Source organism: Protomyctophum bolini (genome assembly GCF_963924005.1).
Source record: "Protomyctophum bolini genome assembly, chromosome: 2".
NCBI lineage: Eukaryota > Metazoa > Chordata > Actinopteri > Myctophiformes > Myctophidae > Protomyctophum > Protomyctophum bolini.
In genome coordinates, this window is record NC_137863.1 from 32,812,654 (window position 1) to 32,840,321 (window position 27,668).

The window sequence follows — 27,668 nt, forward strand, 5'->3', positions numbered from 1 at the left end:
AGAGCCTAATGAAAACGTTGGGAACAGAGGAAGGAAATTCCCGACCTCACTTCTTTTCTTGTAGTAGTAGAAGGTCTGGACCATTCAGTCCCTTCAGTACGCACCGTTTCCTTTCTTCTACCCCCCCCACACCCCCCTGCCCTTCCCTCGCTCCCTCTTTCTGCTCTGCTTTCTCTCTGTCTGTATTCCTGTGATTTCCGGCTAGCTGGACCCGGTGCATGGCGGTTGGTCTGTCTCCAGATGCCTAAACCCCACCGGGCAGGTTGCTATACGACCTGACTACCAGCTGGCCCGGTGCAACAACCGTACTCCTCCAAACATCCTCAAACAAAACCTTTTAAAAGGATCACTGCAGCATTTTTATTTTCTTTCTCCTTTTCGTCATTGTTTTAGTTTTAGAAACCGTTCCTGTCGGGCAAACGCACAGCGTGCACATGCGCACACACATGCACACGCACACACACACACAATAGACCTTTTCACACTGCGCCGACAACATAAACATTCTAAATGGGTCCAAGTTTATTTCCTGTTTGCCGTGTTTGTGAATATCAGTAGCTAACAGGAAGAAACAAACTCGGAACCCAAACTGTTCCCTGGCAACGCAATCCCACCGCCCGACAAGGTCTGTGTGTGTGTGTGCGCGCGTGTGTATGTGTGTGTGTGTGTGTGTGTGTGTGCGTTGTGTGTGTGCGCAGTAGTGGAAAAACTACTCAATTGTTTTACTTAAGTAAAAGTACCAATACTGCAATTTAGAAGTACTTCGCTACAAGTAAAAGTACGGAATTGAAAATGTACTTGATTAAAAGTACAAAAGTATAAGCATCAAAATGTACTTAAAGTACTAAAAGTAAAAGTATTCATATTGCAGAACGTCCCATTTCACAAGTTCAAAATGTGTACAAAATCAGAGAGAGAGAGAGAGAGAGAGAGCGTAAGAGGGGGAGAGTACAGAGAGAGAGAGAGAGAGCGATAGAGAGAGAGATAGAGAGAGAGAGAGAGAGAGAGCGTAAGAGGGGGAGAGTACAGAGAGAGAGAGAGAGAGAGAGAGAGAGAGAGAGAGAGATAGAGAGCGTAAGAGGGGGAGAGTACAGAGAGAGAGAGAGAGAGAGAGAGAGAGAGAGATAGAGAGCGTAAGAGGGGGAGAGAGAGTACAGTAAATCTCACTCCCCTGTAACTGGGCCCCAAATTGTGGGAGAGCATTGTAGCGGCATGAAGGGAGGAAAGCAGTCACACACACACACACACACACACACACACACACTCTGTCTCCCTCTCTCTCACACACATACACACGCACACACACACACACACACACACACACTGAAACACTTTGGCAGGCCACATTGAAGCAGCACAGAACAACGTGATTGCTGTTTGTGGAGCAATATGTCGCCTCACCAAGCTACTAGATTAGAAGAAGACTACAAATGATCAGCGGAGATGGGTGGGGGGGGGGGGGGGTCAGGGGCTACGCACGAGGCCACATATATCACATTGTGTTAAATGGTTTGGTCCATAGACTTTTTTTTTAGTCATCCTTTAATCCAAACAAAAATGCCCTTTATACTGGAATGATGAAATGCGATATATGTATACCGTATTGCTTCTGCGATACCGTTGTATACTGTATACTGTGCATGTTGATATTGTGAAAACGATGATTTAGATTTTTTTCTTTAGGGGGCTTTTCTGCTTTTAATGATGGAGATGGACAACATATATAGGAAACAAATTAATAAATAAAGGGACCAGTGGTCCCGGGACCACCACCAGTGGTCCTTCAGGGGTCCATTTGGTTTCATTTTACACTCTCAAGAGTTAAATGATTGTTAAACATCTGCATCACCTAATTTACCAGAAGTTTACACACGATTAGAGAATGTAGAAGTTATTTCGATCAATGTTGGCCTGTTATCTCTCCTAATGGTACCAAAATACAGCATGGAATTGTGGATAAAATGTTATCCAACAATAACGAAGATATTCTACGTTGTGGGTTCTGAGAGGCTAAATCTCAATCAAATGGCGGTCCGTGGCTCAAATGCCAAAGAAGTAATCATGGGCCTTGCTATGAAAAAGGGTTGAAAACCACTGATTCCTTCCACGCGCTACGTCCGGCCGGGGAAACTCCCCGTCAGGTGAAAAGAAGCAGACTCCTCATGCATAGAAGGAAGCATGCCCCCCCCCCAGGTTGGCAGAGGAATTGTAGCGCCCAGGATTAGATAATTGACACTGGGTGAAAAAATGGGTTGCAAGAAATCGTGGGATGAAAAAAATATTGAAAGAAAACCACTGATGGAGTGCATTGTAGAGCGATTGCTAAACCTTAGCCTCTCTCTCTCCCCTCCCCCTCTCTCTCTCCCCTCCCCCGCCATGCAGGAAGCCCAACGGAGATTACCGCAGCGGCATCGCGGCCGCCAAGGACCGCCGGAGCCCCATCGAGCGGGCGGTGGCGCCCGGCGGCGGGCCCCTACTAGGGGGCGGGGTCCATGCCAACCACCTGTACAGCCACCACCACAACCACCACAACCACCACAACCACCACCACCATCACCACAGCCACCACCACCTGGCGGCCCTGCAGGCCAGCATGGACCAGCCGCTGGCGCTCACCAAGAACAGCGTGGTGGAGAGCAGCGGCGCCGTGCGCGGCGGCAGCGTCGTCAGCAGCACGGCAGCACAGCTGGCCCTGCACGGCACGGTGCACGCCGCCGTCAGCCCCGTGGAACGACAGCAGGTCAGTCCTTGTTTTTACTCATTTTGACTAATTGACTAGTTTACTAGTCGACTTGTAAACGACTTATTATGTACGACTATTATGTTACAACTACCTATTATGTAAATATATATATATATATATATATATATATATATATATATATATATATATATTTGTACATTTAAAAACTGTGTACATTGGTGACTATAACTATAATCTACCTGATCTTGAGGCTTACAGAATCGGGGGGAAAAATAGCAGTAAAAAATAGTACCAACAAGGTCGACTAGTGGATTTACTAGTTGCTTAAAGCCCTAACCTGCAGTAACGCTGTAACTCTTTGTGTGTGTGTGTGTGTCTAACCTGCATGTGTGCGTGTGTGTCTTCCAGAACCGTCCATCGGTGATCACGTGCGCTCCGGCCAACAACCGCAACTGTAACCTGTCCCACTGTCCGGTGACTCACAACGGCTGCTCAGGCCTCGCCAATAACTTCAGGAGAGCCGGCAGCAACAACAGTACGTTCAAAATGGAACACACTGCAGGTGGCGCTATATTCTGGGAATGCTTCAGAGCAGGGGTGCTGCCCACACTTTGACTGAATGCTTCAGAGCAGGGGTGCATGCTGCCCACACTTTGACTGAATGCTTCAGAGCAGGGGTGCTGCCCACACTTTGACTGAATGCTTCAGAGCAGGGGTGCTGCCCACACTTTGACTGAATGCTTCAGAGCAGGGGTGCTGCCCACACTTTTTTATGACTCGAGAGCTACTTTCAAAATGACCGGCTCAATGAGATCTACCCACCGAAATAATTAGTATACTATACTATACCCCTGCTGAGAATACTTTCAATATGTACCTGAGGGGCCTTTGGAATAGTGGCGCTGGCGTTGCATAATAAGACAAATGCACTTGGAATGGGAAATAGAGGGGGAGAAATGGACTAGGTAGGGGTTTTTTTTGTATGTAGGATTCGAATGAGTTAATAATTCTAGTAAAAAGAAAAAAGAAAGGAAAATAAATCATCTTTTACTTTATGCAGAATTATCACCAGTTCGAATGCTGTGGTTTTCCATGTGAAACACAGATGACCACTAGAACCGTGTGGGGAACACTCTCAGGAACATGCATCTGCTCCAGAGAAAACACAGCGCTGTGTTCAGGACGTGGAAAACAGACTTACGTAACACAACGCTAATGAGAAGCGGGGTTAGAAATCCCCCTTTATTTCCCCATGTTTTACACTTGTCTTTGTTTCATCGTTCAGCCCACAGCCCAGTGGTGGAAAGTACTTTTACTTAAGTACTGTACTTAAGTATAATTTTGAGGTATTTGTACTTTACTTGAGTATTTCCAATTTCCAATACTTTTACTTCTACTACAATACACTACATCTCAGAGCCAACATTTTTACTTTTACTCCACTACAATAATTTGAAAACTTTAGTTACTGGTTACTTCATGGAGATAAAAAAAAAGATCAGAAAACATACATTAACCACTTCAACCCTATACATTTCGGCCATTTGAAAATAGCCAATCTACAAGCTCATAATGCGTCGCAATGTGAGCTTGTAGATCTGCTATTTTCAATATATTTTGTACATATTTTGAACTTGTGAAATTCTTTTACTTTTAGTACTTTAAGTAACTTTAATTTTGATGCCGATACTTTTGTACTTTTACTCAAGTACATTTTCAATTCCGTACTTTTACTTGTAATGAAGTAGTTCTAAATTGCAGTATTGGTACTTTTACTTAAGTAAAACAATTGAGTACTTTTTTCCACCACTGGGTAGTTCCAACAGCACAGAACAGACTCAAATGTTCTTGATATACTGCCCAACTAGTATTACCACAACAAATACAGAGTTATGCTTAGGGTGTCGTGCGCGCCGAAAAGGCCGATTTGCAAGCTCAGGGCACGCCGCAGCACTGTGTGTTGTGGGCCGCAGCACTGTGTGTTGTGGGCCGCAGCACTGTGTGTTGTGGGCCGCAGCACTGTGTGTTGTGGGCCGCAGCACTGTGTGTTGTGGGCCGCAGCACTGTGTGTTGTGGGCCGCAGCACTGTGTGTTGTGGGCCGCAGCACTGTGTGTTGTGGGCCGCAGCACTGTGTGTTGTGGGCCGCAGCACTGTGTGTTGTGGGCTTGCAGCACTGTGTGTTGTGGGCCGCAGCACTGTGTGTTGTGGGCCGCAGCACTGTGTGTTGTGGGCCGCAGCACTGTGTGTTGTGGGCCGCAGCACTGTGTGTTGTGGGCCGCAGCACTGTGTGTTGTGGGCCGCAGCACTGTGTGTTGTGGGCCGCAGCACTGTGTGTTGTGGGCTTGCAGCACTGTGTGTTGTGGGCCGCAGCACTGTGTGTTGTGGGCTTGTGTTCAGGGCACGCCGCAGCACTGTGTGTTGTGGGCTTGTGTTCAGGGCACGCCGCAGCACTGTGTGTTGTGGGCTTGTGTTCAGGGCACGCCGCAGCACTGTGTGTTGTGGGCTTGTGTTCAGGGCATGCCGCAGCACTGTGTGTTGTGGGCTTGTGTTCAGGGCACGCCGCAGCACTGTGTTGTGGGCTTGCAGATTGGGTGGTTTGATAACTTTAGCAGACTGTTTTATGATTCTCATGACCTCGTCGTGATTAAGCGTGGAACTTCAAACGGCAGACAAAGATTAGTGTCAGAGACAATTATGCTTTTCTTTCTTGGTTGTATCCCCCCCCCCCCCCCATCCTCCTTCTCAGAATATTACTACACCATGCTTACTTTTAGAATTGTTGCATGTTAAAGAGACTAAATGTCTTCCCGAAGCGGCCTATACTGATTAGCAACGAGTAGGCCTACTGTATGTAACAATATGTATAACAATCAGACCCATGGCCTGTCACAATTATTTCATGATTGTCTAATGGCAATTAATCATAATATATATTTTTTCTTTATCGTGAAAATAGCCGATCTTCAAGCTCAAAACACGCCACGCTGTGACACGTTTTAAGCTTGTAGATCGGCTATTTGTTAGTTCTTATATAGTTCTTAGTTTATCGCAGTTATTTGTCGTTTGTAGAAGTGACATGTATTCATTATGTTCCCGACATGCTCAACACCAAAGACACAATTAAAACATTGATCGCAATTATTATTTGTGTGACAATATAATTGTCAATCAAAATGTGTAAATCATGACGGCTAAGGTTGTCCCTCCTGATTCGATCTGACGTAAATCAGGCCGATGATCACGCCATTTCCAAATGATCGGGATCCCCCCCCCCCAAACAAAAAGGTGATCATGACCTCCCTATAGTGACAGCCCTATCAAGACACACAAGGGGGTGGTTTTATAAATATGCAACGTAATATCGTAACCCTCTCCTCTCTCTCCTCCTGAGAATTGTTCAACACAAAATACTGTGTTCAAGTTCAGGAGACTTGGAAAGGAGAGGAGTGGCATTTGCATTTATTTCACCATAGTAAACGCTGCATTCGTGGTCTGGAAAGGGCAGCTAATTTACAGACGGGGTAAAAGGGCAAGGGCTGAAGCCACCTTTGATGTGCACGTCCCAGCTGTATATATAAATATGTAACGTAATGTCGTACCCCTCTCCTCTCCCCCCGCCATGCAGCCAACAACACGACGGCGTGCGTGGACCCGGTGATCGAGGAGCACTTCCGCCGCAGCCTGGGGAAGAACTACAAGGAGCCCGCCGCCTCCGCCCCCGTGGAGCCCACCGCCGCTGCCGCGGGGGCCGGCACCGGCACCAACTCCGTGTCCATCACGGGCTCCGTGGACGACCACTTCGCCAAGGCGCTGGGCGAGACCTGGCTGCAGATCAAGAACAACAAGGACCGGAGGAGCCCCTCCTTCTCCTCCTCCTCGTCCCAGAGGAGCAGCCCAAACTCCTCCCCCGACAGTCACATGACGGTCAACAACAACAACAACCACAACAACCACTCCTCGCCGTCCGTCGTCTCCTGAAGGAGGAGGGAGGGATTTAGATTGGATTTTAATAACCCCGCCCACTTCAAACCACCCCCCGTCCCCGTCCCACGCGGCGCCGTGCACCCCGTCTGACCTTCCCCCGGCATCGACCTCCAGCTCTAACCCCCCCCCCCCACACACCTACCCACCCCCCCCCACCCAACCAAGCCTTTGTTGTTGGCTCTTCTTTGGGGAGCCACGCCCTGGAGGAGCGGCCGGGCCGGGCGGCCTGCTCGCCGGCTGTTCTCCCAAAACCACATGACAAGGATCAATGAAAGCAATAATTAACAAACAGGACAGCGTTTCCACTCCCCACCCCCATCTACCGCTCCACATGAAGCGGGAACGCTTTCTGCCGGGTTTTTTGTGTGCGTAGCTGACACTATAACGTACTTATATTAGCTATAAGGTCCAGTTCTATAACGTTGGTGGAAGGTTGTGTGGTTTTAAATGAAGGGGGGATGTGTCGGCGTTGTTGGGACTTGGCTCCACCGTGCCCCTTTAAAAAAACTATGGACCCTGCATGCCGAGCTTGGAGCTGAACTAGTTGTCCGTTAAAACAGTGTACATATAAAAAAAAAGTTTAAAACCTGGAGCGACGAAGGAGAGTCGTTTTTTTTAAACTTTCGTTTTGTTACTTTAACTTTATATTTTCTTTCTTTCTTTTCTCCCCAAGTTTTGTGTAGGCCTACTGCCTTTTGCATTGTGAGACGCCCGATATTTGAAAGGAAAGCAACGTGAAAAACACATTAATGTTATTGTTATTATTATTATTACAACTACGGAGATGGAGAACGTCGTTACAACCCACCTAACTGTGCTACCAAAGAAACCTCGGATGCAGACCTTATCTCGGCCCCTCTTGGAAAGGAAAAAGACGAAAGAACAAAAGCCATTTTATGATCACTCCTCTATTTTTATCCTGTTTAATATTCTCTCTCTCTCAGCCACTGCTCCCGTTCTCTCTCACTCTCCCCTGTGTAACTCGTGTCCTGGTTGGCATGCAGTGGTGGGGAAAAGTACTAAAATTGTTTAATTAAAAGTACGGTAAATAATCAAAACCCACAAAGTAGGCTATAACTACAGTACTAACTGAAGTTTTCAAATGAATGTAGTGGTGGTGAAAGTTTGGATACCGAGATGTGCTGGCAGTAGAAGTCAAAGTACTGGAAGTTGGAATGACTTGAGTAAAGTACAAATACCTCAATATTGTACTTAAGTAAATGTACTCTGGTTGCTTTCCACCACTGCTGGTTGGCGCTTGCTCCGTACCGTACGAGTCTACATAAAGACTGCTCCGTACCGTACGAGTCTACATAAAGACTGCTCCGTACCGTATGAGTCTACATAAAGACTGCTCCGTACCGTACGAGTCTACATAAAGACTGCTCCGTACCGTACGAGTCTACATAAAGACTGCTCCGTACCGTACGAGTCTACATAGAGACTGCTCCGTACCGTACGAGTCTACATAGAGACTGCTCCGTACCGTACGAGTCTACATAAAGCGAAGGGAATATAATCTGATTCGGCACTACTTGTTGCCGAGCGAGGGTTGAACTGTGTTGGAACCTTATGTAATCTGGCCTCGGGTCAGATAAATTAGGGTGTCGAGGGATACGGTATAGGGATATATCACGTTGGGAAAAGATTGCAAAATCCAAAAGTATAAAACAAAACAAAGTTGCTAAAAACAAAACAAAGTAGCCAGCTGTGCAAGCTCCAGTGTGTCGGGGGTTGGGCGTCGTAACGGTGCTTTGATGTGTTTGGAGGGCTTAGCGGCTGGCAGGGAGGATAGGATGCGGGTGATGTTGCAGCATGTCACCTTGTGGTTTGAAAAGTCTAGTCTCTCAAACCAGGGGAGAGAGAGAGAGAACATCACTCAGATCTCTTTTCTTCAAACACTCCTTTGTGTGTGTGTGTGTGTGTGTGTGTGTGTGTGCGCGCGCGTGCGTGCTTGTGTGTTTATGTTTCACTCTTTGAACACGCGTGTTTGTTGTAATTATATTCGGTTCATAATATGTCTCCTACCCCCCTGTTTCCTTCCTTCTCCTACACACTGTGGTTTGATAGATTTTATTTTATTTTAGAATTCTTTTTTTTTTTTAGAAGGCTTGATGGGTAAACTAGTGCTTTAACAGATGCATGTTCTTTATTTTTATTTTTAATAGCTGGTATCTATTTGTGTTTTTTTCTTTTAGGCATTTCAATCTTACTACTACTAGCCTTTGATTCAGATGTTAGTTATTTTCTGTTGTTGTCAGTAACAGTCGTAGACACTATACACTCACTGCTGGGTCAGTTGTACTCCATATTATTATTATTGTTATTATTATTATTATTATTTTGTATTTTTTCTGGTTATTCAGTAATCTCAGTATGGTAACAGACAGCTATAGTGGGACAGCCTCCGGACAGGCTCTGTTAAAAAAAAACGTTGACGGCTGTGTTTTCCGAAAACCACCAAACAGGGGTTTGTTTGCCGTCGGGGCAGACCATCATCACACATGGTGTTATGGTGGCTTTTGGGAAAACGTTTCTTAATAAGATGTTGATCCATCGAGTGGTACAGGATGCTACATAACCTTCTGCATGACTGAGCTGAGACACCCAGACAGGCACTCGGGGACTGGTTTCCCCCAAAGAGGATCTTGGCTAAATATGGAACTGAAGGATTGTAGGAACAAGTCCTTTTAGGTCGGATGTTTAGCTCTGTGCTAAACCACATCCTTCAGCCAAATCAGTCAAATTGTAGCTAGTGGGCTAGCAGGCTAACATTTCCATGTCTGTTGTATTCTGCAAAAAGCCGCCCACATTCCATTGTAAAGTCACAATGCTAAGACGCCTTTTGGGGAAGCTGGGTCTCGTCTCTTAAGTGTAATTTCGGGTATGTTGATTGTCCACATTTTGGAACACCAGGCGGTTAAACAATCGCCAAGAATCAATTATTGTTTCCACTAAAATGCAGTTTACGTCAGTCAAAAAATAAAAAAGGGAGACATCGTTGACATCTTTTTAAGATTTCTAGTTTTTCAAACAACTCGTTTTGGGTTGTGACATCGCATACCCGACTCCACTTATAGGGCCTTCAGCAGTTGACTTGCTTTGTACTTGCTTTGGGTGTCCAGAACTATTTTGTATTGTTTTCTCCCTCTGAACAACATTGTGTTGTTGATGCAGTTAAGCTAGGCTGCTGCAGCAGAGGAACATAATTTAATGATACTCGACACAGGAGCCTGTATCAAGGTGGCATACATTCATTCCTCCTGTAGGGGTCGCTGTACAGGCTTCATACACACTTTGATTATATATATCACCATATCCACACACCCGGCTACTAACTAAGTTTCTTAATGGTTTTGTGCTTGTTCCACCAGCTAGCTACATTGAGTTGCCTAGAATTACAAAGTGTGCAATTTTACTTTGTTTGTTGGTTTTATGAATCAATAAGATTGGACATCGAGTTTTTTTTAATCATCGTTAGATTATAACGCAACCATCAAGTATTTGGCTTCAAACACTTTGAGAAACTCATAATGTAGTATGGCTGGGGACAAATCCCATGCTCTGAAAGTCACGTTTTTTTCTTTTCTTTTTTTCATTGCTTTTTTTCCCACTCCGTTCTCCATAGCCATTGGTTGAATGGTTAATTGGACACGACTGCCACAACTTTCACATTTAGCTACTCCTTGTGATTAATAACATATGTCTGGGTTCTGTAGTGATTAATATGACCTCAGTTATGTAACTGCTTATACTTTTAAGACATAAAGCATGTATGGAATATGCAAGTATAGCTATTTGCCTCGATGGCTTGCCAGAACAAGCTCAAGCTCTGTGGAGAAGGCGTTGAGTTCTAGCTGTCATGTCATTAGAATGCCCATACATTCAATCAACTGATTTTTTTATATATATTTTTGGACATGGTGGAACCAGAGCCAACCAAAAAAAAGTATCCCGAGTTAAGCACCGATTTAATACTTTAGTCGTAGGATGGCACCGTACGCGGGGCCAAAAGTAACACGCTTTTACAAGCTCAAGACGTGATCTGCCATTTATCGGTCTGTGACACCGTGGTATAACATATAGCATCTTGTTTAAATAAGTAGCCTAATTCAACAGTTTGCGCGCTATCTCCACTTTTAAGTGAGGAGAGGAGGGGGAGTTCACATGCTATTCCCCCGCCCCCCTTTCTAAACCTCCCTGATTGAGATTAGATGTAATTAGTAACACATGAGGAAATGATAAAGAGGGAAAAGGGCTTTGTGTCGTGAGGTTTTTTTTTTATTATGCATTTTTATTATCATTTCACTATACTGCCCTGTAGGTAGAAGGCTCTCTCTCTCTCTCTCTCTCTGCTTCGGCACACATACTTCCCTACACACTGTAGGAAAATCACTTAATTAAAAATAAAAACGTTTTTTTTTTTAAATAATAGGTAACTATAAGACCATCATTACGCTGTGCGTAATGAATGTACAGAGAAAAAAAATCGTAGGTATTTTTTGATGAGGAACAATTAATTTGTTAATGATATGTAGCTATTTAATTGTTTTGTTTTTTCCTGTCCTTATATTGTAATCATGCATTTTCTTTTTTTTTTTGGTTTTGTGAAAAAAAAAGTTGATCTTTTTTGTTTATAGAGTTTGTCTTGATAGAAAGAAAAAAAAAGGTTAAAGTGCAGGAACACAGGAAATGTATGAAACTGCGTTGATAGCGCCCTTAGAGTATATATGAATAGAGACGGCACCGGATTCCTCCTACCATCCACTTGCATTAAGTTGCTCAAAAGTGCATGAGGTGATTTCACTCCTCCTTCCGGGTAGGAACAGAGTGCATTATGGGATGGATTGCCCCAATAAGATGAATGCGCTGGGCCGTTGACTATCATTGCGCCATTTGCGCGCGTTCACGTATGAATTATGAAACATAGCGTTCACTTGTCATCGGCCCAATAACAATGCAATGATAGTCAACGGCCCAGCGCTGGCTTGAGCTGCAATACCAAATTCGGCCACTATGTCAATTTCGCCTCAGGGCTTCCTCCCGGTGCCATCTCGATTAATTTATACTCTAAGATAGCGCCACTGGTGTGTCTGTGACAACAGCTTCTATGGCGGTCTCTCCGTTGATCTGTTCAAACATCAAAATGAATAAATACTCTCGTTGAACCATCTGTGACCACATTTTACTGAGGGACTGACATTGGATTTCTTTGAATTTTTGTTTTTTCATGTCATATGAAAGCAGGGAATCATAGCTTCAAATTGACATATTGCTTGTTCAGTTTGACCCACCAGTTTTGGAGATATGGCATATAGAGTAATGTCTTGCAGAGAAACAGGCTTGAAAGGTTCACTTCTTTGGACTCTTAACATTACACCTAGCTACATGTTTAAGCATTTATTTCAAATTTACATGTCAATTTCAGCTCTGACATTTATTTCAGACATGCTCTAGTATGTGAAGAGTCTGTCTGTGCTATTAACTCATTTTGGATAAAAAAATAATAAATTCAGTTTTTCTCCTCTGGTGAAAAGCTGGAGGCTGCACGGTCAAATGTGGTCACATCTGACAGATGAGACTAATGAACAACAGCACAAAGACAACTTCATCCGTATGATAAACAGTGGTGGAAAAAGTACTCAATTCTTTTATTTAAGTAAAATTACCAATACTGTAATTTAGAACTACTTCGTTACAAGTAAAAGTACGGAATTGAAAATGCACTCATTGTGCAGAATTAACCATTTCACAAGTTTAAAAATGTATACAAAATCTATTGAAAATAGCAGATCTAAAAGTTCACAATGTGAGCTTGTAGATCGGCTATTTTCAAATGGCCGAAATGTATAGGGTGTTATACTAGTGGTTATAGTGTATGTTTTCTAATCAAAATTAAAATCTCCAAAGTAACTACTAGTAACTAAAGTTTTCAAATAATTGTAGTGAAGTAAAAGTACAAATTTTGGCTCTGAGATGTAGTGGAGTAGAAGTAAAAGTACTGGAAATTGGAAATATTCAAGTAAAGCACAAATACCTCAACATTGTACTTAAGTACAGTACTTAAGTAAAAGTACTTGGTTACTTTCCACCACTGGTAATAAATATAATCAGAATCGAGTGATTTCATTTCCATCTATTCCATTTGAAACATCAATGAAATTTGATTTGAAATCATCCCCCAAACCTAGGCCGGGTTAAATATCCACTGCAGCATATGTACAGTAGCCTATATGCTATATCAATCATTTCAACCAATACTGTAATATTATATTTCAAATTCTATTCTATTCTATTTCAAAATTCAAATACATTGCTCGTGATTGACTAAACATGCCTTTGGTCAATAAAACCAAACCAAACTGTCCAGATAAACTTCTAAGTCCCAGATTGTGGAAAAAAACAAATTTGATTGAAGTTAACTTCATAACAAAATCAAGTTTCTCAACTGCATCTAAACATAAGGTTTGTGTGTTTGCGCCTCAGTGTTAATCATTGGGACTTATTGAATTGTCTATTGGCTGAGATGCATTTGTTGCTCATTGCTGGGGTAAATTAATTTGAATACCTGTATTGACATACTATCTATTCTAATGTATCTAGAGTCACAAAATGCCCCGTCAAAGTAGCACATTAAAATGGAAACGTTGATGCTAACAGCGGTGGAGGATGAATATAAATATGTTTTTTTCTGACATGGTAGAAACTAGAAACCTGTAAAAAACTATCAAAAACTGTATCAAAGAGCAGTCAATCTGTGGCTCTGCGTCTCCTACTAAACTGTATCAAAGAGCAGTCAATCTGTGGCTCTGTGTCTCCTACTAAACTGTATCAAAGAGCAGTCAATCTGTGGCTCTGTGTCTCCTACTAAACTGTATCAAAGAGCAGTCAATCTGTGGCTGTGTCTCCTACTAAACTGTATCAAAGAGCAGTCAATCTGTGGCTCTGTGTCTCCTACTAAAAAAGGTATTGGCAGGCCACCTTTTTTGTACGTAAAGTAGCCTTGATGAACAATAAAGTGCTTTTAAGCCACAGTCTAATAGTGTGGGTCATTTCTTACTGTGAACCTCTCACTGTGTGTGCAGTTTTTGTACTATATAATACCATCATACAGTATTTACCACTTGAACCCTAGCATTCATATTCTAGGGGTTCTAGTATTGGCACAAAATAGCAGACCTACAAGTTGTGAGCTTGTAGATCGGCTATTTAAGTAAGACATGTAGGGCTCCATTTTCGTATCACCGTAAACCCCTTATCCCTAAACTTCTTTGCCTTTTTTTTTTTTTTTTTTTTTTTTTACAATTTTGCAAAACATTTTTGAATAGTTAAAATGGCCAGTCTACAAGCTCACAATGCGTCAATGTAGATTGGCTAGTTGAACTATTCAAAAATGTTTTTCAAAATAGTAAAAAAAGGCAAAGAAGTTTAAGGATAAGGGGTTTAGAGGTGACGAAAATGTAGCCCTTAGGGATCTGTTTTCCATTAGTTGCATAAGTACAGAGACAACTCATTAGTGGTCCAAGTACGGAGACATCTCAGGTACTAAGTCATTAGTGGTCCAAGTACAGAGACAACTCATTAGTGGTCCAAGTACAGAGACATCTCAGGTACTAAGTAATTAGTGGTCCAAGTACAGAGACAACTCAGGTACTAAGTCATTAGTGGTCCAAGTACAGAGACATCTCAGGTACTAAGTCATTAGTGGTCCAAGTACGGAGACATCTCAGGTACTAAGTCATTAGTGGTCCAAGTACAGAGACAACTCAGGTACTAAGTCATTAGTGGTCCAAGTACAGAGACAACTCAGGTACTAAGTCATTAGTGGTCCAAGTACGGAGACATCTCAGGTACTAAGTCATTAGTGGTCCAAGTACAGAGACAAGTCAGGTACTAAGTCATTAGTGGTCCAAGTACAGAGACAACTCATTAGTGGTCCAAGTACAGAGACATCTCAGGTACTAAGTCATTAGTGGTCCAAGTACAGAGACAAGTCAGGTATTAAGTCATTAGTGGTCCAAGTACAGAGACAACTCAGGTACTAAGTCATTAGTGGTCCAAGTACAGAGACAACTCAGGTACTAAGTCATTAGTGGTCCAAGTACAGAGACAACTCAGGTACTAAGTCATTAGTGGTCCAAGTACGGAGACATCTCAGGTACTAAGTCATTAGTGGTCCAAGTACAGAGACAAGTCAGGTACTAAGTCATTAGTGGTCCAAGTACAGAGACAACTCATTAGTGGTCCAAGTACAGAGACATCTCAGGTACTAAGTCATTAGTGGTCCAAGTACAGAGACAAGTCAGGTATTAAGTCATTAGTGGTCCAAGTACAGAGACAACTCAGGTACTAAGTCATTAGTGGTCCAAGTACGGAGACATCTCAGGTACTAAGTCATTAGTGGTCCAAGTACAGAGCAACTCAGGTACTAAGTCGAGGGATTAAGAAATGTTGAAAAAGCTACCAGCCATGAGACTTTGTCAAATATAGGCAACTATTCTAATTTATAGTGTCTTCTTTAAATATCAGTGCCACCAATAGAGTATATGAAACTATCCTTGTTCATATAAATGATATAGTAACTAGGCAACTAATCCTGTTTATATAGTGACAACGTTCTTCTTTAAATATTAGCTGCATCAATTATCCTATCTATAAAACTCATTAGTGATGAAAAAAAGGGACATTCATAAAATAAACATTTTATTCCAGTTGGTGATTAAATATCCCTTTGTCGTTTTAGAATATTGTCCATACATGTTAACCTTACCAGTTTTTAGTTTTTTTTTACAAACACAAGGGAAATTCCACGTAAACAGAGAGGCATGCACACGTACAGTACCGAACTAGAGGGTTCTTTTATATTTTTTTAATTACCCGGTGAGCATTGTATAGTGATATAACAGTACGTAGCTCCAGGGCAGTCTGGCACTGTGGGTTGTGTTTATTGCACAGAAAGCCATTTTCATATGAAACAGCACTGCCATTTTGATGATGGTACATTTGGTATACTATATATGCTACCATGACTTGGGAGCATGTCTGGGGTTTCCAAAAGGCACTGGGTTGATACAAACACAGGGCAGACGTCTTGGAGTGGAGGCAACAAAAAAGTGACATTAAAGCTACTATAAGCAATTTGAATGACCTTTTTTTCTTCTTTTTTTTTGACAGCCAGCAATGGGTAAAACGCTCCCAATACATATTTTTGTCTCTGTGACACATCTAGGGGCCGCAATCTGCATTCAAAGATGTTCCTAGAAGCTTCGTCATTGGTCGGAAAAAAAACATGGTCGCAATGACTAACCAATCAGGAAGCAGACAGGCAAATCGACCAATCGACAAAGCTTGTAGGAAAATCTTTGAATGCAGATTGTGGCCTCTAGATGTGTCACAGAGACTACATTTTTGGGAGCGTTCTACACATTGCTGGCTGTCTAAAAAAGAAGAAAAAAGTAATTAACATTTTGACATATTATTGCTTATATCAGCTTTAATATGAAATGACCTGATGCTCCTGTATTTGGAGTGAGTGAGCAATAATGCTACAATCCAGGACTTATTTGAATGTTTTCAATGTTATTATTATATCTGTATGTATGACAGAGTATGTTTAATTAGTATCGTTTGGATTTAAATGGCACCTCTGCAGTGTTTGGAGGTGGGTCTCTTTTCTGTTGGAATGATACATTTAGATCCTGGTGTAAGGTATAGAACTCCATACTGTTACTGGTCAATAATTAGTTATATGACACAGACGGAACACACCGGATTGGACACTAGACGCCATGTCTGTTGTAGTCCGGACATCGTCCAAGAGAGAGAGAGAGAGAGAGAGAGAGGATCAATGTGCATACACATGGGTGTATGCACATTGATTCTCTCTCTGTGAGAACACGCAAGTGAGTCTCAGGTGAAAATGGTTGATCACCAATTTCACATATTATTATAACAGTCTGTAAATGAGTATACTAGTAAGTACTGTCTGTACGTAGTCACCTCGCTTAAGCATTCAATACAGCCTCATATGAAGTGAAATGTGAATCTCTCTTACTCAGAGTTTCTACCGAGCATATCAGTTGACGAGCAGTGACGCCCCAAAATGGCCGACCGACAAGCTCAAAATGCGTCGCAATGTGACGTGTCGTGACCTCGGTAGATTGACTATTTTTGCTCGCGCGACAGGATGCACGACTAGGCATGGATCAGATGTTAATACGTTGTTTGGTGTGCTCTGTGTGGAATGGATTGCTTTTACACTACTACACTATAAAGATATAAGTATGAGCATTCCACACACTGCTGCTGTTGCCTTGCACACTGGTGGGACTTCAGCTTCCACTTTAGATAAAACAATTATTTTAGCAAATGCATTAATAGTTAAGAGTTATACCATTACTCACTGACAATTTGTTTTTTTTGGGAAAGTCTACATCTTTGGCTGAACTCAGCTGAGGACGCAGTCACGATGGAACCATAACGCGCATGTTGTTTATCCTTCTTTTTAAGACATTTCTGTGGGAGACTCATTTTAATCTCGTCCTTTTATCAGTAGTGCTTTGTTCTCTTTGTAAAGCTCTAACTGATAAACCCATTTGGTTAATACAGACTTGATAATAATTAACTTGGACCAGACTGCACTCCCAGGTGTGCTTTTAGTTTCGACACGTAACAGTTTCCCATCTGCTGTGTATACAAACAAATAATAATGAAAATAAGACACAATAACAAGAAACAATGTTACGCTTCATTTATATACTCATTTAACCAGGGTGTCGGCTTGCCAAAACAAATTACAGATCTACAAGCTTACAACGCATTGCCACGTGATGCGTCATGAGCTTGTAGATCTGTTACTTTTGGTTAGCGACACCCGTCATACTAGACTGTATAAAGGACGGAGGCTTGGGTCCAGTCTGTCATCAAACAGCGGTGGGGGCGTGGTCCATCCTCATCCTCCTCAGATACTCTCATCGTCACTCATGTCCCAGATCTGCAGAGTCCAAACACAAACACACACAAAAAAAAGATTCAGATTTCAAGTCCGATAAAACAATTCAATTAAATACTAATGTGTCATACACATACCCACAGTCTGTACATCATTTTGAGTTTAGACACCCTATTGGTCCGACTGCCATTAGACCGATAACCTACCTCAAACCCTATTGGTCCGACTGTCATTAGACCGACAACCTACCTCAAACCCTATTGGTCCGACTGCCATTAGACCGACAACCTACCTCAAACCCTATTGGTCCGACAGCCATTAGACCGACAACCTACCTCAAACCCTATTGGTCCGACTGTCATTAGACCGACAACCTATACCTCAAACCCTATTGGTCAGACTGTCATTAGACCGACAACCTACCTCAAACCCTATTGGTCCGACAGTCCTTAGACCGACAACCTACCTCAAACCCTATTGGTCCGACAGTCCTTAGACCGACAACCTACCTTAAACCCTATTGGTCCGACTGTCATTAGACCGACAACCTACCTCAAACCCTATTGGTCCGACTGTCATTAGACCGACAACCTACCTCAAACCCTATTGGTCCGACAGTCCTTAGACCGACAACCTACCTTAAACCCTATTGGTCCGACTGTCATTAGACCGACAACCTACCTCAAACCCTATTGGTCCGACTGTCATTAGACCGACAACCTACCTCAAACCCTATTGGTCCGACAGTCCTTAGACCGACAACCTACCTCAAACCCTATTGGTCCGACAGTCCTTAGACCGACAACCTACCTTAAACCCTATTGGTCCGACTGTCATTAGACCGACAACCTACCTTAAACCCTATTGGTCCGACTGTCATTAGACCGACAACCTACCTCAAACCCTATTGGTCCGACAGTCCTTAGACCGACAACCTACCTTAAACCCTATTGGTCCGACTGTCATTAGACCGACAACCTACCTTAAACCCTATTGGTCCGACTGTCATTAGACCGACAACCTACCTCAAACCCTATTGGTCCGACTGTCATTAGACCGACAACCTACCTCAAACCCTATTGGTCCGACTGTCATTAGACCGACAACCTACCTCAAACCCTATTGGTCCGACTGTCATTAGACCGACAACCTATACTTCTAACCCTAACCGCAAAACGGGAGCCGTGCACGCCCGACCGTTGTTTCCGCAAAAACAACTGTATAATTGTTACTGATGAAAACAAAAGTTTGGGAAACATTTGGATTGGTTGGTGGACTAGCAAATTGGTTTGCTTGGAGGAAGCAGTAGGTTTCCCTTGATAGAAGAGAGAGAGAGAGAGAGAGAGAGAGAGAGAGAGAGAGGGGGTGCGCTTGGGAAGATTTACGCAATAGTGTGTCAGTAAACAACAGTGGTATTCTCACAGTAGCAGATTCTTCACATGCTTTCTTCCATAAGACGCAATTCGCATACCTCTAACAGCGTCTGGAATGTTGCACGCTCATGGCACACACACACACACACACACACACACACACACACACACACACACACACACACATACACACTCGATCGACACCTACACGACACATTGAGTTGAGTGAGTGATGCTTGGCCAAAATACAGTAAAAGTTGAAATGTGAACGCCACTACATAAAGACGTTCGACCCCTAGCCACTGAAGCTAACCTTCTATGCTTTGACCAGGGACAGTTTAAAAAAAAAAATTACAAGTGAATTTCAACATGTCAACGTGGGTAATTTAGCACCAACAATATGCCAGGAAACTCAAAACCTCATCCTTTCAGAAACCTCATGTCCCGAAGAAGAATTAAGAAGAAGACATTTGGAGAATGTTTAGGCCATTCTGAAAGCTATAATCCCTTTGCCCACTGAATGTGGCCCGAGCAAGGGACCCGACAATAATTGAATGTGACATTGCGTTCACACCTGCATTCAAAAGGTGTGCACTTGGGACTGATTGACATATTTAAATGTCCCGAGAGTGGCATTTAATGTCGTGCTGTTGTTTTGCTCCCCCATCTACAAAACGCTAGACTATAAACTGGTCTAGATTTTGATACAAAAGAGCCGTGTCACCCTCACCCCACCGCTGCGGTTTTGGCCGTCGGTTGCAATGTTTTTTTTAAATGCGAGGGGAAAGAAAATAGACAAGAGAGCAGAGAGAGCAGCCTGTCTGAGAGCAGAGAGAGAGAGACAGACAGACAGACAAAGAAAACTATAATTATACACATCATTACAGTAATTGCTGCATGTGGAGGTCCTCTCTGTGAATGACTTCAGAAAGTACGGGGAGCAAGGAAAGGAGTGAAGAGAGGGGGGGGAGAAAGGACCCATCATGGGGGAGTGAGCGTGGAAGGAAGGCGAGTATATGACCAGTGTAGCAGTGTTGTTTTTGGCAGCAAATTTAGACAGTTTCTTGAATAGTTTTCATTTAGTTTTAGTCACATTTTAGTCACCTGGAATGTTTTAGTGTTAGTCTAGTTTTAGTCGACAAAATATCATAAGATTTTAGTAGACTAAATCTACAGTTGATTTTCACTTGCTGAAAAAAGCCGATCTACAAGCTCACAACACGTCGCAGCACGACGCGTTGTGAGCTTGAAGATCGGCTATTTTCAGCATGCAACTAATTGTAAAATGACTTATACTGGACCACTAGTCCCTTCATAACCGTTTTAGTTTAGTTTTTATTTGTTGCCGAAATTGTCAATACATTAAAGTCTTAGTTTTAGTCATCATAGGTTAGTTTCCATTTAGTTTTTGTCAGCGAAAAAAGGTAGTCGGACTTTTTTCGTCTTAGTTTTGGTCGACGAAATCGACAGAGGGGATATGGTGTGGTGCAGTCGCTCAAAGTCTTCAGAGCAGTGGATCTTGCAGCTCTGTCAGGTTCGTTCGTTCAGACAGTGTGTAGAGAGAGTTGCTCCAGAGAGTTCCAGGGAAGTGTGGAGAATCAGGGACAAATTCATATCAAAGCTGCAGGGCCTTGGCTATTATGTCCCCCCCCCCCCCCTCCCCCTCATTGCTGCCTGGTAGCGGCCATCAAAAGGACAACTAGCAAAAGGCCGCTTTGAAATGGAGCGACACTGGAGCCCCTCTCTGGACAGTCGCCATGCCTTGCTGCATGCGTGCGTGTGTGCGTGGGTGCGTGCGTGCGTGTGATCCTTTGTGCAAAATGAAAGAGGCTGAAAAGAGGCAAGCACAAGCAGGAGGGAGGGGGGGGGGGAGACCTTACGTAACATGAATAGCTCTGGCTAAACTGAAGCCAACAGCTTTACTACTTTCATTCAAGCTCGGCTGAATAGTTGGGATGTTTCTCAACTGTTTACTCAGTTGTGGCAACCCATAGGTTTGTGCAAAAAAAAAACCCAAAAGAAACTAGATAAAAATAAATCACTTCCAAATTGTAACGTTTTCACTTCGGACACATCTTTTATTATTCTTCCAGCTGTTACAGAAAGCTAGCCATTGAAGTCATTTTCAGTGACATGGCCTTTGTGAATAAATGTGGTAAAAACTAGGTCCTAGGATATAAACATGAGGGGAAAACACCCGGGGGAAATGAACCCTAGCATCTATTCTGAACATTTGGCGGAAATAGCAGATCTTGAAGCTCGCAACACACGTCAGTTTGTAGGTCAGCTATTTTTGGCGAAGCGATTTGAATGTACAGTAGAGGGGGGGGAAAAGGAAGATGCCTTGCCTATTATAAACACATGGGAGAATCTGGTCAACAAAGTGTATATAAACTGTAAGTGGTTAATACATTAATTCAATTGTTAATTGGACTAGACTTTGACACAGTGGCCTCTGGTTTCGGAGTGGTAAACTGGCACACTTGGCCATGTTTAACCACTCACCTCAACGCAGTGTTTTCTGTGAGTTCCATGCTGCACATTAACAGAAACTCTTGTCAGCGATTCCGAGAGTATTGGGAGTGGAAAGCGTTGCACCGTGGATGTGCCATTCCTGGTGGTGGGTGGGTCAGCAATATTCCGCTGACAATGTACAATGTTAAGTGTGATTAATGACAACCATATCTATCCAAATATGACATCCCTGTTCCCCTTTAGCCCATTTAGCCCATTTAGGACGTGTGGAGCAGTCCTAACCCATGGATTGCGAGGACGTGTAAACACGTCCTATAGCGCATTTTCATTGATATCAAACGAAAGAAAAATATTACGATTTTTCTTCTTTTGTTTTTTGGTATCTCCTTCTGCACCATACTCCTTGCTCTTAAAGAAATAATTCAAGCACATGGCTAGTTTGTGAATCTATCCAACTATAAATCCTTCCTTCCTACCCCTGCCATTTATACGTTGTTGACCGGATGGTTTATTGAGTGGTTGCTTATCCACCTTCAAAACGAGAGGCCAGTGAGTACAACAAGCTTGCATTATAGAAAATACTTAATCTGCTTATCTTTCTTCATTAGTAGAAACATATCACATACAAGCACCACCGCAGACAGCATGTCAGAGGGATTGGCAGGAGAACAACATATTGTCAATGCCCAGCACAAGGTTTTATCTCTGAACCAGCCTTATCTCTCCTGGACCTCCTAACACTGGGCATGAAACTGGATGTCGGATGTTTAGATCAAGACCACTTTAAGCCATGTATAATCTGTGTGTGTGTGTGTGTGTGTGTGTGTGTGTGTGTGTGTGTCTGTGTAATCAGTTAGTTGATATAACAATACTATTCGTGGCGAGTTGTTGAAAAAAAAGGCTGGGATTTGATCAGATAAAGCAGCTTTTGGTTGGGAGCTGTGGGCCCGTAGAATCAGTGCCAGCTTTGTGCTGCTTGCTGATTATTATTCTTTCGGCAAAACAATATGCCTGGATCGTCTTGATGGTCTGTATACGCCAGCCACTCAGGGCTGCAGCCACTCTGTAGCAGGGCTGCAGCCACTCTGTAGCAGGGCTGCAGCCACTCTGTAGCAGGGCTGCAGCCACTCTGTAGCAGGGCTGCAGCCACTCTGTAGCAGGGCTGCAGCCACTCTGTAGCAGGGCTGCAGCCACTCTGTAGCAGGGCTGCAGCTATCCACTATCGTCTTAGCCACAGTGTTTGATTTCCTCGACTAAAACTAAGGCGAAAAATGTTACCTACCTTTTTTTACTGAGGAAAACTAAATGGAAACTAAATGAAAACTAAGCTATGAAGACTAAATATACTGACAAAATTTTGTCAACAAATAAAAACTACACTAAAAAGGGACTAGTGGACAAGAGATCCAGTATAAGTCATTTTACACTTGGTTGCATGCTGAAAATAGCCAATCTACAAGTTTGAGCATGTAGATCGGCTATTATCAGCAAGTGTCATTGCAACGGCATCAAAATGGTAAATGGTGCATTTATATAGCGCCTTTATCCAAGGCGCTTTACATAGATTGTGCATTACATTCACCCATTCACACACCGATGGCAGCGGAAACCATGCAAGGCACCAACTAGCACATCGGGAGCAATTAGGGCAATTAGGGGTTCACCAAAATATATACATCAGACTACGCTTAAACCATATTTATTTTCTTTTTACTTCTGTGGTGGTCGGTGTCATTTATGTTATTAAAACATCCAGCATCTTAAAAATGTTGCAACAGAGAGGTTTTAAATAAAATATAGTTCGACCTAAACTTAAACGTATAATGGCCGAGTTGTCTCTATACTTGGTGTTTCCCACCTCTACACCAAACCTTTTTGCCAAAAAACTGCTGATCTGCATGCTCACAACGTATCACATCGCAACACGTTGTTAACTTGTAGATCTGCTATTGCTGGCGAATGTTAAACCCCCCCCCCCTCCACCCCAGAATAGGGATGCTTGGGATCAAGTGGTTAACCTCCAGTAATTACATTTTCACTTCCCGGATGCAAATTTGTTGCTGAGCAGCATCTGCCAAAAAATTCAAAAAAGCAATTCTGCTTAATTATATATGCTGCTAAATTGTATAGTTGCTGCCCCGGGCAGCTTATTGATCTGCTTGTCGGGAAGCATATTACTGTCGAGTTACTGTATCTCTGTGAATAATTTGACTATTTCTTTGGCGGAGGCGTGTTGTGGAGGAACCAGTTAGCTAAACACAAACAGAAGAACGTAGTTCTGGGATGTGAAATGTGTTCAGATTCATAAGGACATTATTTTGCCGCCCGCTCAAACTCGATCGGTGGGCGATCTCCATGGTTTTGACCCAAAGGGACAACAATGCTCGGTCTTCATTTCAGGAAGCATCTCGTTTTGGAATATAAACGCTCTTATGTAGAGAGACTTTTGGATGTACCAGCGTGAGGTAAGAACGGATGATTATGCCTCCCAGTTTTTTGGGGGGTAACAGAGTTAAAGGCCATCCCAGGGAGAGGTAATAATAACAACAACAACAACAACAACATGGCTTCCAGGAACCCAACCTAAATATGGGTGGCCCAAGTGGGGGTTCCAAACGTTAAACCCTTTAAACCGTGTTAACAGCAGCCTTTACCCACTACCCTACACGGCACCGCACTGCCACCGATGGCAGACTATACGCTCTTAAAACACACACATCTGCTTTGCATATCAGAGCTCGACACCAAAGCACAAAGTCTAGCTTTCATCAGAGATATTGGCTTCCATCCCACCAGCAATTATACTCATGGGCCACACAGGGCGACGTGCTTTATAGTCGCTGGCTGCATGCTGTATCGTATAGTATCCTAATCTGGGATATTAAAAGTACTGTGGAGACTGGAGACCCATCCTGAAAGCATCAGTGGTGGAAAGTGACAAAGTACTTTTACTTAAGTACTATACTTAATTACAATTCTGAGGTATTTGTACTTTACTTGAGTATTTCCAATTTCCAGTACTTTTACTTCTAGTCCACTGCATCTAAAGAGGCAAAATTTGTACTTTTACTATACAATTATTTGAAAACTTTAGTTACTAGTTACTTTGGAGATTTTAGTTTTGATTAGAAAACATACATTAACCATTTCGGCCATTTGAAAATAGCCAATCTACAAACTCGCAATGCGTCTCAATGCGACGCATTGTGAGGTTGTAGATCTGCTAGTTTCAATAGATTGATGCCAGGTCTGCGAGTTTTAGCTCTTGCCTTCGGACCACAAGGTTGTGTGTTCAAATCCGGGTACTGACAACTCAGCTAGTCAGTCTTATTTGTGCATATTGGTCTTATTGCATATCGTCTTCTTTCTTGGTCGCTTGCAGCTATATTATCATTATTATTGAAGGTGGTAACTACGGAGCCCCTAAGTAGCCCTGGTAACAAAATATATTTTATCTCAAGAGAAGAAAAAAAGCAAGCAAACAAGAAGAAAAAGAAGGATGTTCCTGTGGTCAAAGAAAGGCTTTAAGTTAACTCCTAAAGACCTCAAGAGACAGAACTCCTACGGGAAAGGAGAGAGATGCGAGAAGCAGAGAAGATTAGCAGCTTAGAACAGAGCCAACAGTGCTGGGAACACTTTATTTGTTCAAACCTATACGTCTCATTACATCACCTGCGTGGCTTACAGGTGTTACTCTGCACTGCAATGCATAAACCTCATCTGTTCTTTCTTCTCTCATATCCTCACCACGGGGGGAAGAACTACATCTCCCAGGATAACTGCACTCACCACGGGGGGAAGAACTTCATCATGCGAAGAAATACAAACATCACATGGAGGCGGCTTTGGCTTGGAAACTTCCCTAAACAATGACAACAATAGTTGGTGTGTGTGCATGTATGCGCGCGTGCGAGCGAGCGAGCGAGAGAGAGAGAGAGAGAACATTTTGAAACCCTGGATAAATGCATGTCCACGCATGAATATGCACACACACCCCTCCATAAATCACACATACACCGCACACACGCGGACGTTCGTCCACAACAAACACATGCACACTTGTTCGTGCAGGAACTCATAATCACACACATATGTACACACACACACACACACACACACACAGACGTGCGTAATATTTGACTTATGGGCTATTGGTTGAATAAAGGAAGATGTGAATAAATGATAAAAGTTGCGGTGTACAGTTTCCGCAGGGTTTGAGTTACCAACATAAAGGCCTCCACTCAGCTGTGAAATGGCAGCGCTTTCAAGACACAAAGGAAGAGACAAGCTCTCCATTCACCTGAGGGGTGGAGGAGGGTGGATTGGATTGGACGGGGGGTGCTGGCGTACAGTACAGTATGGTACAGTCATTTGAACACTCCTTTCGGCTTTATTATGTGTACCACTGCAGTGTACAAAAATGACACGCAATGGTCAAATTCACACTCCAATTCTCCCGCCTTTGTATTCGTGGGATACACAAGTACAGTAAAAGCAAGTAGCCTCCTGTGGCCCATATAGGGCAGGAACCTATCCCATTTATGTAGCGTGAGGCGGCTTCATGTAGTGAAGTACACACCCATGGAGCTAGTACAGTATATGTCTTCATGTACAAGTACACCCCCATGGAGCTATAGTACAGTATATGTCTCAGTACACCATGGAGTTAGTACAGTATACGTACAGTATGTCTCAGGGACTTATATTCCCAATCTAGTGGCACTGGTCCCATTTTTATAGTCTTTGGTTAGTCTCCCAAGACAGACTGCTGACTCACGTCAACTGGAAAAAGAGGCCGCTGTTTTTTCCTTTATTTTTTGACGATGGGTTCTCAGATCACCCCCCCCAAAAAGAAACACCTAGCCTAGCCTGTGCTCACGTGCACACATGGAATGAAGAAATATTCCTTGTGTCATGTGCCACAGCGGAATGTCGAGTGGAATTCTAACAAGCCAAATTCCACCATTCCATTCCATTCCGTCAGGCCTTCATCAGCATGGGAGAGGAATCCGCTGCGTGGACGTTTTACCAATAGAGTGGCTGCTGTATCAAAGCTTGGAGGTTATACTCTCATAACGCGGTTCTCTAATGAGTGAGGTGTCTAATATGAGTTTGCACCTTTTCATACATACTTACAGAGTCATATACGACTGTACAGTGTGCGTCCAAGTTAATGTAGTCAATTTGCAGACCTGGCCATTTTCGGTGTGGGTCACTATCGTGTGACAGACAATAAATTAGGCCTGAGTACGTAGTGTCAAAGGTTGGGGCGGGGGGGGGGATTAGGGGGGACCGGCTGATGCAAGCACACACATTCTCAAAGACATTACAGTGATAGGCAGTGTTGTTTTTGGCAGCAAATTTAGATTTTAGTTTTAGTCATAGTCTCTTGAATAGGTTTCACTTAGTTTTAGTCACATTTTAGTCACCCGAAATGTTTTAGTGTACTAGTTTTAGTCGACTAAATATCATAAGATACTAAATATCGCTGTGACGTGTTGTGAGCTTGTAGATCGGCTATTTTCAGCATGCAAAATGTAAAATGACTTATACTGGGTCTCGTGTCCACTAGTCTCTTCCTAACATTTTAGTCCAGTTTTTATTTGTTGACAAAATTGTCAATATATTCTTAGTCTTAGTTTTAGTCATTGTCACGGGGCAACCCGTGCCCTATATACAAAGACACTTGAAACTGCTTTCTATAACATGCAAGGACTAATGTTTTAAACTTGTGTATGGAAAACTGTGTTCACTGATTGTTTGCTAATTGTCTCTCCTGCACTGCTGGTGGCATTGCCCTTGATTTAGGAAGGGGCCAAGTGCTATGCAGGGGAGGGGGGGGTACTTCTTATGCTTTGAGTATTTGTCATTGAGTGTTCATGCTTATTTATATTTGTTTAATGGTAACGCATCTTTAGTATGTTTAGGTTACTTTTATACAAGGGATTATTTATGGCAGTATTTATTTATAAGTATTTATTGAGAAGAAAGGTTGCTAATTGCTCTGTGTCCTGTCACCCCTTGCTCACCCCTATTTAAGGGAGGCTGCAGGGACAAGTGGGTTAGTTGGTTGTGGGCTTTAACACGGGTAACAGTCCTGAGGGAGAGCTACAGGGCCTTGGGTGACCAAGGTTTAACCTGAAGAGAGTTCTCATCCTATGTGATTTTGTTCAATTGTGT

General features: G+C 43.0%; 2 protein-coding genes across 4 annotated transcripts in view; one reads left to right on the forward strand and one right to left on the reverse strand.

The window, feature by feature from the left end:
- The window catches only part of vgll4b (vestigial-like family member 4b), a 70,126-nt gene extending 58,264 nt beyond the window's left edge, over positions 1-11,862 (forward strand). For both annotated transcript variants that reach the window (XM_080788410.1, XM_080788409.1), the window contains 3 exons: positions 2,383-2,740; positions 3,113-3,239; positions 6,331-11,862. In XM_080788410.1, the coding sequence (XP_080644536.1) occupies positions 2,383-2,740; positions 3,113-3,239; positions 6,331-6,683 (838 nt within the window). In that variant the 3' untranslated portion in view covers positions 6,684-11,862. The remainder of the gene's footprint in view (positions 1-2,382; positions 2,741-3,112; positions 3,240-6,330) is intronic.
- A 3,546-nt stretch (positions 11,863-15,408) lies between these two features.
- Positions 15,409-27,668, reverse strand: part of atg7 (ATG7 autophagy related 7 homolog) — a 108,802-nt gene continuing 96,542 nt past the window's right edge. For both annotated transcript variants that reach the window (XM_080788342.1, XM_080788343.1), the window contains exon 19: positions 15,409-17,682. In XM_080788342.1, coding sequence (XP_080644468.1) covers positions 17,650-17,682 — 33 coding nt within the window. In that variant the 3' untranslated portion in view covers positions 15,409-17,649. The remainder of the gene's footprint in view (positions 17,683-27,668) is intronic.